The sequence below is a fragment of the Channa argus genome, chromosome 9 (assembly GCF_033026475.1).
Source record: "Channa argus isolate prfri chromosome 9, Channa argus male v1.0, whole genome shotgun sequence".
Taxonomy (NCBI): Eukaryota; Metazoa; Chordata; class Actinopteri; order Anabantiformes; family Channidae; genus Channa; species Channa argus.
Window position 1 is genome coordinate 25,426,933 of NC_090205.1, and position 14,030 is coordinate 25,440,962.

Below are 14,030 nucleotides of genomic sequence, written 5' to 3' on the forward strand. Positions count from 1 at the left end.
TGAAAAGGTCAATTGTTGCTATATTTTGAAAGAGGTCCATTGAATTGCATTGATTCACATGTCTGCTTCTTAAATAGTTTGAGAGGCTGGGAGTGGTCATACAGGTTGAGACAGTGTCTGTGATACTGGCTTATATACACTTTAATTAAGCAAAAATGTGGGGATGATTTGTATCTTCTGTCGACAAGTAAACAAAAAAACGTGCGAACGAATAAAACTGAATCTGTCATTTTAGTGTTTACGTCCTAACTTGTCCATAATAGTTCCCAAGATGAAATGCTATGCTTCATCAAAAAACAATATTTCACAGCGTAACGTTTATGTTTGGCTTTAATCTAACTAAAAAGCCAACGCTATCGACTGTTAACTAACTGTAAGTAAATCAACTGTTGTGTTTTCTTTTTCTCACTGCAAGGGAAGCAGTTGAATGGCAGCTGAGTGGAGAGAAACCTGATGAAGTTGCAAGAAATTAAAGCTTAATATTAAAAAGTATTACAGAGAGAGCTAGACAATGTGTGTGTGTTTTCACTTTTTTTCAACATTTTAAGATTCAGGTAACCAAACAACGAGGAACACAACACTGAGGCATATCAAACTAAGGAGAAAGAACTAAAGTTGGGACCTGGAAACAGTGCTATCACTGGGGTTGTGTGTTGTAATTTAAAAAGCGGATTGTGACACATAATCACATTTTATCATTAGGTGGCCTCCAGTGACCCTAAACAATTTCGTCACTTGCAAAGGAGGAAGTCAGGTAACATCGAAAGAGCAATAACATCAGTGTTGGCAGGTCAGGGTGGAAGGATGATAAGACAAGAGAATTGAGGCAGAGATGAGATTGAGTTAGATCACATGCATGAAGGGAACTTTACCTGTTTGGAAAGCCAGAGCTCAGAACTTTCTTCATGTCTCTGAAAATGTCAGAGCAAAATGAGATCATCACTCTTTCACAAAACATGTTTTCCTTCACTGTGTGTCAGCAAAACATTTTTTATCTTTTGTAAAACTTATTTTGGAATAAGATTTCAGTGAAATGTTTTTACAGACAAAATCATCTGTCGCCTAATAAACTCCTTTATTTTGCAAAGTGTTTAAACACGCCGCTGGGGACACCATTCCCAGTCTGAGCCCCCATTTCAAACCAATATGCATAAGCACCAGCTTTTGGCAGGGGATTCTGGACGATGTGTCCAGGCCTTTGCTAAGCTGCCTCTTGGCTGCGTGGCATGTTTGTTCATGCTAATCACACCGAATCAGGAACCTCAGAACTGGTGAAGAGCCTGCTGCATCCCACAGTTCAACTGCAGGGTTAACACTGCTCTGTGTCATCCAGACATGGGCAGAGTATGGAAGGGTTTTACCTCAGCAGATGTGCTGTGATTTGACCAAAGTTTTCTTCAAGCCCCCCACAAATTGTACCATAGACACAACAGTTTCGGCCTGATCACGCCAGAGAAAGGAAGGCATGTCCAAGAAAATCAGGTGGGACCATTACTAGGGCTACTCACTACTGAAGCTGATCAGAAATATATAAAGTGGATTGAAAGACCATTGAATTTCAAAGGTCCAAACAGAAACATTAGAATGCCTTGTTAACCGGTTTATGGGGCTCGCACAATGGCACCACAACAGTGTTGAAAAGGTCGTAACAAGCTCTGATTTATCACTTGTCCATTCAGACTGAATTCTGCCAGGACAGGGACTGAACATTTGAGTTACATCTGAAAGTATTCATTTTGGTCAAAAGCTTACAGGTAAAAAAAACGGCCGGAAACAAACAGTAGACAGGAATGTTACACTTAGATCAAATCAGACACAAAACTGTAGCTAGGTTTTATCAAATATAACCTCTGCATATAACCCTCCAATACTTAACCTTAGAGGAAATAAATGCCTTATGTTGCATTGCACGGGGCAAGACAAGCCTGGTTTCTATGTGTTTAGTAAGACTGCCATAGATACTCAGAGTACGATTGATTACATAAAAACATCTCACCTTCCTTACAGTATGTATACTTTCAGAATGTTCAGTTTCTTTTTCTACACACACACACACACACACACACACACACACCGTGACACAGGCTCCAGTCGTGGTGTCACACACAGTCAGGATGGAGATGTTCTGAGCTCGGTTCAACCACCTGACAGATGTCTTGGTCTTGCTGATCCACTTCACCATGGTCACATAATGTTCCCTAAGGAAAATATAAATGCAATGATTACTTATTGTTCTGTAATTATTAATTTAAAAGAATATGTTCTCATTACAGATGTTTGTGGACAAATTCAATTTACATTTTTAAATGTGTGGCATGGGGATAATTTCCTGACCTTACCACATACTGTCAAGCTGCTGGTTTTATTTTGTCATGCCTGGTCCACACAGTCCTTTTTATTGTCTTCTTTTACGTCATCTTTCAACATCTTTTAAGATTTTTTTAAAGTACTTCATTTGTTAAACTTCAGTCCAGTGTAATGCAGGCAACGTCATTCAGAACCAGTAGTGCCAAGAGCAATAATCTTACTAATCCACAACCACTGCTATATATTGAACAAACTTCATTTCCAGAAAATAAAAAATATTTTTTGGTGTAAATAGTACAAAGACAATCTATCAGATGTTGAAAATGATACATTTGGCGACTTCTCTTTAGATATTTACTAATTTTAGATTTGATCACCCATACGCAGGAGCATGTTTGCCTTTGTGTTGCATCACCTCTTCTTTTTAACTACAGCAATTTTTTTCTCAATCTTGTTTGATATAAGATTTAAGCTGCTCAACAGTTCATGACCTCCTTTGTTGTATTGTTCTCGCATAAATCTCCAAATATTTCTATGGGTGAAAGGTGTGGACTGCAGACAGGTCAGTTTAGCACCTGGACTCTTTTACTACTGAGCCAGTCTTTACTACTGCTGTTGAAATATGTTATAATTCATCTGGATGGCAGCGTATGTTGCTCCAAAAAAAAAAAAAAACAACAAAAAAAACATGGTATGTATCATTCAGTGCTAATGATCCCTTCACAGATGTGTACGTTACTCATGCTGTGTGCATTAATGCCCCCCCACACACCATTACAGAAGCTGGCTTTTGAGCAGTGAAACTGATAACCAATCAGATGGTTCCTCTTGGAGAGCATGTGGCATCTCTAATTTGCAATAATTTAGACTTGTTACACCACAGGACAGTTTTCAACTTCAGCTCAGTCCATTTGAAATGAATTCAGTCTTAAAAAAGGTGGTGGTGTTTCTGGATCTTGCTTATATAACATTGTTTCTTTGCATGGTAGAATGTGAACCTACATTTGTGGATGCCAGACAAACTGGGTTGTTTGAAAATGCTTTTCAGAGGTGTTCCTGTGCCTGTTTTTAAATTTCCAATATAGCTAATGGATTGTAAGATATAATCCGAAAGATGTTAATTTTTTATAACTTTTCAATGTTCTCTTGCCCTTGTCCAACGTGTCAAATTCAACATGAGCAACTGTTTTTCAATAAATAAGTTGAAATGGTGTCTTTATACTATTTAAAATAAAACTAAGTTTTAGATTATTAGCTGATGCAGATCATGGCTTTGTCTTTCTATCTGTATCTTACGCAGCATCCAAACTTTTCTGGAAAAAGTTTTTTTTTAATTGTAAAATAACAAACTATTGTGGTATTTTTAAGCTATTGTTTATCCTCCATTTTGTTGGCTTGTTGTTGGACTTAACTGGAAGAAGTCACAGTTAAAGTTGCTGCAATTCTGGAGGCACAGCAAGCTGCAGCGTATAAAAATTTCCAATTAAAGTTGCCAAGTGCATAGTGAGGAAAAATAATCATCCAAAGTTTGAAATGTCAAAATGCATCCTGATAGGTGGCATAAAGCTGATGCAAAAGTTTGACAAACATAATGCAGCATCTCTCACCGTAGTTTGAGTGTCTCTGGAGGCATGAGCTCCAGCGTGTGCGTTGGCCCATAAAGATTGACTACATAGAGCTTCACCACTGGGTTGGGTTGGCCAGCCTGTGTGCAGAACCAATAATTCAGACTATACACAAAAGACTCACATGACTTTAATGGGTAAATTCTTGATTCAATCTAATAAATGTGATCCAATTGCTGCATGATGATTTGGAATGAATTATAATTTGACAGAAGCTCCTAAAAAGCTGTTTAACTTCTTTTAAATGCACACAGACAAATATGTGTTGTCATGCAGAGACTATTAGGGGTTTTGTCTGGCAAACTAAACAGCACACATGAAAAAGAGTGCTGATAAAGCATGAAGCATTGCTGAAACACTTCACTGAAAGCATTTGTAAATTAGAGTCATAAAGAACAGGCATTAGCATTGTCAGTGGTGTCATTTGAACATTGTTCTTTCTACAAATCCAAGTCAAAAACATCCCTCACACGATAAAACACTGTAAAGATCAGTAGTACTGCATAACGTTAAATAAAATCTACAAGTTAATTTGTTGTAGTCATTGTCATTTACATCACAGAATTATTTCAACTTCCTTTCCCAAAATGACTTCAGTGTTTTTTTGTTTTTTTTTGCCTGATACTTAACCAAATAGAGACTCAAGAACTTGTGTCGTTGGCTTGGCAGCCCTGTGCTTTATATACCTGCCACTCTCTCCAACCACCTCCTGGCAGCTCCCTTTCCCTTAATGAAATAACTGTTTCATTCCTTTAAAAAGTATGATGCATCAGACAGTAATAGTTAATTCATAACTATAGCTACAAAAATGTAATCGCATTTGCAATTTAGATGTATAGACACTGCAATTTTAGGTGATTGGAACTAATCCATCCACTCCACTTCCACCAAACCCTTCTTCATTCCCAAATTACAATACATGCAATAAATTACAATAAATGCAAATGTTCCAAAACTTTCTTATAAAGCAGGGATCATTAAAATGACCATAATGCACCAAACTTAAATTGTAACATTCTGAACACTACTTTCTTGCTGTCTTCCTAAGAGTGAGATGCCTACTCACCTAGGTATGTACAGTAGTCTATGTTTTGTACAGTTTTACCTTGGGGTATGGGTACTGCTTTCCTTTGGGGTATACCATGCCGGTGAAACGAGGTAAAGCCATGTTGGGCACCAGACTGTCATTGAGGACAAGGAAGGCAAGCCTCTCTCCATCAGGTGACCACCAGTGTGCCACATGAGTCTGAAGGATTTCCTCTATTGGAAGACACACAAAAAATATGAAAATGTTTTTCACGTCAGAATTGAATCTTGTACTTTACAAATGAAAAAGCAACAATGTTACTAAATTGCATCACAAAACATATAATCTGTTAATAGCTCTAAAGTTGGTGTAAGTAGAATGTTGTTGCAATTATTGTATTTTTGGGACATTTTCAGTGTCTTCATCCATATATCAAATTCTGTCTCAAATAATCTAGATACTGTAAAAAAAAAACAGTCAAATGCTATTAAAATGTTTGGAAACACTAACAGAAACAGATGCACACTGAGCTTCAGATTGAGCTTCTGTTTCATGTCAACATTCCATCTGCACCGTGCACCCTTACTACTCCTGCCATCACTTTCCATCTCTGCGAACAACCCATCTAACCAATATCTACACAGCTTATTAAGCTTGTTAAGGGTCAAAGGGGTTTTGGATCCAAGCCCAGCTGTCGTTGGACGAGAGGTTTTCTGTAAAGAATGTCACTGCAACCAGACTGCATTTACTAATAACACAACAAGGATGTGACATTAATTAGATGACAAGTTAAAAAAATGCTTCTAATGACCGTATCAGTAAAATGTTCCATTATTCTTGTGGATTACGCGAAGGGGGTGACTGTGAACCTCCTAAGCTGAGAAAAATAAAATGGTAAATTCAGACACAATATAATAAAATTTTATATTTAACCTTAATTTATATGCTTTTGATACCTAAACCTAACCACACGTAGACTCTGGAGTCTAACTCAAGTCTCTTGTGTGACAATTGTGCAGTTGTTGTTCCCACTCATTCCAATCCTCAAGGGAACAAACACCAAACCTGTGGTGGCAGAGCTTTTTTTTTTCTTCTTCCCATGGAAAATACTTCCTTACCAGTGTAAAAATAGAAAGCATTCAAAATATCCCTGATGTTTTGTTATGACAGTGTATTTTTCTCTTTTGCATGTTTCTCTATCTTACATTACATTTAAAAGTACTGAGATACTAAAATGTATTAATATGAAATGTATGTTTATTATTAGAGCAGTGACCTGTTTGGATGATGGCTTTAATACAATTATATTCATTTCATGCTGATTAATGTCACTTTGGTAGTACTGCTTGTGAATGGAGGAGATAATAAAGTTTAAATGTATTGTAATTGTTATTTCATACCAAATGTAATCATTTTATTTTATACATAAATGATCTTCAATTAATTAGGAACAAGACAAGCTGAGAAAAGCTGCTGTAGCAAAAGGGATTATAAATAAAGTTTGAATTTGGGGTCAACCATTGCTAATTGCGAAGTAATTATGTTTAAGAAATCTAATTAAGAATAAAAGCAGAAAAAGAGAGACATAAAAGCAGTGCAGTTATTGTAGTCGTATTAGATTTAAAGAAGATTTACATACAATTATTTCCTGCTGAGAGATGGGCCAATGTGTACAGTTTGCAGAGTGTGCTTGCTTAAAGCGCATAAAACGTCTCTTCACACCCACTGGGGGAGATATCTGCACTAGAACAAACACTATGAATATTTAATCACTGTATTCTATAAGGTAATACTTTTAAACACAGGCATTTTCAGTTTAATGAGACAGCCTGTCAATGCTTTGGAAATTAGGTTAGATATGATCATTATTTGTATCTCACTGATGTTTCAACTCCAGTGTGGCAAAGCAGTTTCTCACTTAATCATTATCTTAAACCAAGCCACTGTTTGTCACTGGGGCATTTGTTCTCCAAAAAAAAAATAAAATAAAATAAAATTTACTGAACTCTCTGTTGAATGAAACAGTAAGGAAAAAGGCTGTTTGCACGTACCTTCATAGAGCCAGTCAGCAATCCCATTGAAGATGACTCCTTCCTTCCCTGAAGATGTCAGCCTGAGGGAGTTACTCTTAACATCAGACTGATAGTAGATGTTGTTTTCAAATATGTATATCTGTATAAAAAAAATGATTTAAATTTCATTAAGGGATAATAAATTGTAGCAAAAAAGACAATAAAACAGTGGATGTGGCTGTAAAATTTTGAAAATTGAGTGATTTTGGCCTTAAGTGCATGAACAGACAAATATCACTTTTTCCTTTTTGTTCAAAACTTGTAGACATTTGGAACAAAACAGAAAGGACATATTACCCACCATACAAACATTGCTGATATACATGTATTGTTTTATTGAAATAAAACAGTATTGATCTACAAACAAAGAAACAAAGTATTGATCTACTGTCAAATTTCTACCATCCACAATACAAGCATTACTGCCTACGTGTCTCTGAAGGGAAAAAAACAACAATGCTAAACTCCTCTAACACATTTGTAAAAGTATAACTCCAACTTGTCAGCCAAAAACCAAAGTCTATTTTTCTAAGTTAGACAGACCAAAGCCTGTCTCAGATGTAGAGGAAATCTATCTTTGGCCTTAGAGAAAAGCCACATGTCTGCAGTCTAATGTGATCTTACGTTGCAGTTCATTACTAAAGGGCTCAGTCTCACAGTCAGCAGTGCCTTCTGACTGGAGGGCAACAAGATGTCATCAGTCCACTGTCTGGGGCTAAGAGCATCCGAGAAGTCACCATTTAACAGCAAACCTACTAGACTGTGGTGAAGGAGGTAGAGCGGTCGTTCACCAATCTCACAGTTGTTGGTTCAATCCCCGGCTCCTCCGGTCATATTTCAAAGTGTCCTGAGCAAGACACTAAAGCCCAACTTAGTTGCTGCCATGGAGTGTTGCCCAGCTGCATAGCAGCTCCCCCATCGGTGTATGAGTGTGTGTATGAGTGTGTGTGTGATTGTGAGTGTGAATGGGTGAATAAGAAGCAGTGTAAAGTGCTTTGAGTGCCAATAGGTAGAAAAGTGCTATATAAGTGCAGAACATTTACCATTTACATCCACCTGCAAGAAGGAAGCTTTCTCCTACATTGTGAGGGCTCATTACTGCAAGATAAGGTTTAATGCTGCAGGTTTGATCACATTTTTAGATGTTGAAAAAGTTTTTTTTATACTGGTTGGTAAAATAATAAGAATAGTGATACTGTAAAGTTATACGGTAAATGGATGAAACAAGGCTTAATTAGACAACTTTGTAAACTGGGAAAAGTTTTTATTCCATTGTTTAGCATCATAATATGTGTCCACTGCAATTCCTCAGATGCTTTAATTGTGAACAGATACATAACCTCCAATTTATATTCCAAATGTAACTTCCTACCATCTTTTTAATGAGAACTGGTCAACAGCGTCCTCACAAAACACACCTGATGATGCACTTCTGGCTAATAATGCTGCACTTGTCACCTGAGAGTGAAAAAGGCTTCATGTCTTGCTGTCGCTTTTTTCTCACCCTAATGACTTCCTAATAGAGTTGTAATTTATTTATGCTCACATCCACGCTTAAATCTACAAATGGGGACAAAGCAGCTCTACCGAGCTTTAAAGATTTAACTGTCAACAAAAAAGCATTTCCTCTGTATGTTGCAAACAAATCAAAAACCTATGATGGGTGTAATTAGAGCGCTATAAAATGAAGACCTGAATACATTATGAGGAGAGAAGGAATTTGCCTGGCACACAAACATCTTTACAGTTTAAACACACATGCAATAAAAGCAGAAAGACACAGCGCAAAGCATCCTGAAAGTGCTTTGACACTGTATCTGTGTTCATATGAGGTAATGTCAACCACAGGCTTGGAGCTGAGCATTCTTATTTTGCAGGCCTGGACTCAAAGCATCAGCATGGTGAAACTAATGACTTTGAGAAAGAACCACATAATGAAAAGAATGCAACCTTATGTGTGTGAACAGTCTGTTACTATTATTGTGTTAATGATTGCGGTGAAATGTCGAATGTGTAGTTTTCATCCTTGGTCTTACGGGTAATAATAACAAAAAACTGAAGGGGAAAATGAGGGGGGATGTATTTCATTTTCAACATCCCTTGAATGAAATAAAACTAATGGAAGTAAAGCAGCACCAAGTCAAAAAGGGGGATCAGTGGGTTCTCACCAGTTGCTGGCCTTGCACTCCCCAGGCAGCGTACTGCAGGACTGAGTTCACCACCTCCGGTGGGTCCAGGTCCCAAACTTCCCTGCAAAAAAATCCAAAAAAAAACCAACAGGCAATTATATCACCAGCAACATCTGAATGACTGATGCAAAGAATGATTCATGATTTAACTCTTTGATAAACAAAAAAGAAACAAATTGAAAGCTGCAGTGATTTTTAAGTGTGTATCAGCTGTTATGACCACCACAGTCAAATGCTAGGCTTGTGTAATGTTACAGGTCACAATGCAGTTTGGTTTTTGTTACCCACCCATCTGCCTCTACTCACCATGATATGGTGTCATGGTATCATGATAATGCTGGAATTGATGTAGACTGGTATTTTTAGGGTTAGGTTTAATCAAATAAAACCAAACATATAACAATGTCACAATATGCTTCAGTTCGTTGTGATTTTCCATTTACATCATTGTCTGATACTTTTAGAAATCAAATGAATAACTAAGAAAAACAGTGTCAGCCCCTAAACACACATCTAATACTAGTGATACTACTAATACTAATAGTGAATTGTTTTTTTTTATTCTTTTTCTACCAACATTCATCACATTTACCAGAACTCCACTTACCTACAGATCACCACTGACCTTACACATATTCACATCTCATCTATTTTTTGCAGTTATTTTTAGTAAAAAAAAACAAGTTCATTCAATTTTTGTATTTGGGGTCGCTTCCTTCATTTGGCTCTTTGAGCTTATTATGAGAACAATGAGGTGGAAATACAAATGAGCAAAGGTTGGCAAATGACCAGCAGCCTGGTATCAGAACAGAGATGGCCACGATAGAAAGAACAAACCAGGATGGTGGCTCAAAATATCTGAGAAATTAGTTCAGGATTTCTCCTGGGTGTGCTGCTGCTGATGGAAAAGATCCTTGATGGAGCAGACATGATCTTTACAAATTCCACTGGACACTAGACTGCTAAGCTGATCGACTAATGGAGGAAAACAAAGCACTTTTATTTAAAGTTATAGTTTACTACTTAAACTAGCTCCAACTTAAGTCTAAAAACAGTCGGGTGAGCCTCAGTCAAAATACATTTAGAAGTGAATATGCATCTCTGCCAGTACTGTTCAATGAATCTGTGTGATGGGAGGATTCTGCTGCACTTCACCACATTAAGATAAGTGTTGCGGCATGTATCTATTCAGACCTATGTCAAACTCCACCACACTTTGTTCAGTGCTTTCTCATTATAAAATTACAATAAAGAACAAAATCGTCCAAAACCCTGCTATCCTTCTTGCTTTCCTTGGTTTCCTAGCTAATTAGGGAAGACTATACCATAGATCCATCTCCATTTTACTCTGATAAACACGCAGAACACTGCTCTCAAAGTTAAATGCTCCAGTCTGTTTTTAACCTTTTTTCAGGTTTTGACTGACATCCCGAACGGACATATGCATTTTCCCCAAATCTGTCCATGAAATTTAATTAATTTTTTTAAAGCATTACCCCTGAAAATGTAAGTGCATAAGATTGCACTTTGGGTCTGCCTGTGCATTAGTCCAGGTCAGCTAACATCTGAAGCAAGACAATACAAATTGTGACTTTTACTGATGCTATTTTTAGACATATTTGCAAACCAGGGTGGCGTATGGTGGTTTTCCCACTGACCACAAAGGCTGCCTCACTGCAGGTACTGAAGAAGCCAAAAAACACTTACCGTGTGTGAATATTGTAGATGCTGTAGGAGGCCATGTAGGAGTAGCGGTAAACCTGCGAATTAAAGACAGATGGAGTGAAAGATTAAACGATGACAGTCTGAAACAGTAACAAGAGAAGCAGCAGTGCCACAGTTAATGACATTATGACAAAAGAATGAAATGAAGGCATCAAACAACAGACTGCTGGCTGTTCTCAGTGACAGAATCTGTAGACAATGCAATTTGCATGGGTGACAGCTGTGGGACGAGACATTTTAATTCAATCTGAGAAACCCATCATCGCTGCATGCCTCCGCTCTGAAGGCACAGGAGATACAAAGAGCCTGAGACAGAGAAGGGGAGAGGCATTCACAGTGACAGAGGGGTACATGTAAAACTCTCCTAACCTCTCCGAAGGAAGTTGTGCCTGACACGATGACAGGACAATAACTATGGTGATTGGGCACAGAAACAGGCCAGATTTTTGTATTTTATCATGAACATAACACGTGTGTTCACCTCTAATACAAAGATAAGAAATTGACTAGAAATGAACATTCATAGCTGCTACAGACATTGACTTTTAAACAACTGGAATCTAGTTAAAAAATACAGAATAGAAAAAAAATAATGATATTGTCTAATTTGAGAAAGTACTAGTATTGTATGTGACTCCATGAAAAGCAATGGCAACAGGAGCCTTTAAGTGCAATCGGCAAATCAGTCAGCAATTAAACAAGTCATTTGAGTTTTTGGAGAACAATGGGGACTGAAATTCAATGACAGCAGGGATGAAGGACACGTGGCACTGCTCAGATCACACTCCATAGTTTGCCTGTCCACCCTCACCGCCTGAAAACCATCCAGTTACAGTTGAGAGTTGGGACTTAGTTCATTCAACCACGTACATTTACATTACATTTACATTTAGTCATTTAGCAGACGCTTTTATCCAAAGCGACTTACAAGTGAGGTACAAGGCAAGCACGTACCGATCTAGTGCTTGATCAGCACCAAAGACTTGTCTGTTTAATTGAGGGGCATACTTATCTTGTGACATATTCATAATTTCTCTGTTCTTCACTCCGGCTGTAAACTTCCGCCTCCTCCGCTACTGGAAGATTTCATGGCTAAAAGCTGTTGCAGTATGCACACAATCCTGTTTCCATGGTAACGTGCCAAAAGTCTTCACAAAAATGCGGGGAACACCAATACCTGAGTTCACACCTTCCCATCACCTCAGAAACTTTAGTCTAAATGCCATTATATTTCCCACGATGGCACCTTGAATGAACTTAAGATTTAGGTGACAGACTGGTTGTCTGAGTGACTGAGTGACCGATCACGAAGAGCGCTCTGTGGAACAGAGGTTTTGGACTGTGCTGGAGTTAAAAAGCAGCTGTAGCCATAAACAATGATCAGAGCACAAATTGACTGATGAATGATTCTGGCTCTTTGCAAAATAGCAGTGACAAGCCAGCATGAGTGATCTCCAGAGTTGGGACAGAAGTCGATCCTATGTCTTTGACGAAGGCTTCTTCTGTCATGCACTGACTGAAGAAGTAGGCAACATTACTCCAAAGCTACACATTCACACATTGTAAAAATGCCTTCTTTTGTAACATTTATGGGTATTTTTTATCACATTGTATTTTATTCTGCTAGATATTGTGTTCTGTTTGATTATATGGCACAGAGGTTGACAACAGACATTTGAGAAGCCATTTCTAGTGAATGGTTTGGAGGCAATTGATCACAGAAATAAATTTGAAAAAGTGTAGGCTACATATTAGTGGCTTATGTCCCAGTGCAGTAACAAAGGTATTCACAGAAACACACATACACCCTGGTGGCATGTTTATAGACCTGTCCATAGTGAGGCAGAAGTAGTCTACCAATCAGAAAACAACTGAGAGCAACACTGAGAAATGTCTTTCAGCACCATTTCATTTTATCAAGGATGTTATAGCAAGATGTACTGGCCACCGAAATGACACAAATGAGAGCTTTAAGTGGTCCCTAGTACGCCTCGAGGGGGTGAGCCAGAGGCTACAAGTGCTCTACATCATCTCGGAAGGTGTTGTCCAAGACAAAGTTCATTTTGGTCCATTCCTTCAGGGTGTCCATCCCAGCAGAAACTCAGGCTTTTTATTTTTTCCTTTTCTTTGTACAACAATACTGTGCCTGCTGGCATGTCTGCTTCCCAGCACACAGAGGTGAGAACATGACTTGACTTCCTCAACATGTTGAAAGAATTAGTTCCTGCTGTCTATTCTATAGAAACAGAGCTTATTGCTAATCTGATAAAGGACATTTTTTGCTTTGGCAGTCAACCATTTCACTGTGCAGTATGAGAAAACTAAATGTTCTTATTAGTGAGAGTTATTATTGATAACTTTCATATTTTGCTCTGGACATTTTAGGGTGTATTGTAATGAGTTCTAACATTAAGTGATGTTAGATTTATAGAAAACACCAGCAGGATGTATTATCAAATTCAAAGTTCAAATCCAGAAATTATGTCAAACCCCCATTAGACCTTACTCACTTACTCTCATTATGAAAGTCAGCTTTGTGTTGTTTAAATACTCCACTTTTTGTTAGCTGGCATTGGTTATAGGTCACTCCCATTTTGATTTAGATTTGAAGCTGTTTGTGCAATGTGCAATACCAATAAAGCAATAAAGCTGACTTCACTTGACCTCTTGTGCCTTCAAAAGTTCATGCAGCTGCATAAACACTACTGTCTGTCCTGGATGGTTTAACAGTACAGAAATTACTTTAGGCAAGTATAATGTACAGTGTCTTTCAGCTCATTGTTTTGCTTTTTCAAGCCCGTCCTGAATTTGCCAGATGAGATAAGATGAAATGTTGCTGTCTGTCTGCCAGATGGGTAAACAAGCGACTATGGGAAGCTGGACAAGATCTAGACACTTCACTGACAATATGTTCACAAAGATGTTCACAAAGTATATATGGTGTGTAATGTTAGGGATGCAGTTGTTTTAATTCAAAACATACATTTTTTACTAACTCTAACCAACACAATCTCATCCCACAGCATCAGAAGATGACACATCCTAAGGCGTTTAATTGCACTGCAATTGCACTTTATGTCCTTTG

The 14,030-nt window shown here is 37.9% G+C and overlaps 1 protein-coding gene across 3 annotated transcripts in view; it reads right to left on the reverse strand.

The window, feature by feature from the left end:
• Window positions 1-14,030, reverse strand: part of LOC137133263 (inactive dipeptidyl peptidase 10-like) — a 215,822-nt gene that overhangs the window by 22,102 nt on the left and 179,690 nt on the right. For all 3 annotated transcript variants that reach the window (XM_067516710.1, XM_067516711.1, XM_067516712.1), the window contains 7 exons: window positions 10,928-10,980; window positions 9,200-9,281; window positions 7,011-7,131; window positions 5,038-5,192; window positions 3,915-4,012; window positions 2,075-2,198; window positions 873-911 (listed from right to left, as the gene is read on the reverse strand). In XM_067516710.1, the coding sequence (XP_067372811.1) occupies window positions 873-911; window positions 2,075-2,198; window positions 3,915-4,012; window positions 5,038-5,192; window positions 7,011-7,131; window positions 9,200-9,281; window positions 10,928-10,980 (672 nt within the window). The remainder of the gene's footprint in view (window positions 1-872; window positions 912-2,074; window positions 2,199-3,914; window positions 4,013-5,037; window positions 5,193-7,010; window positions 7,132-9,199; window positions 9,282-10,927; window positions 10,981-14,030) is intronic.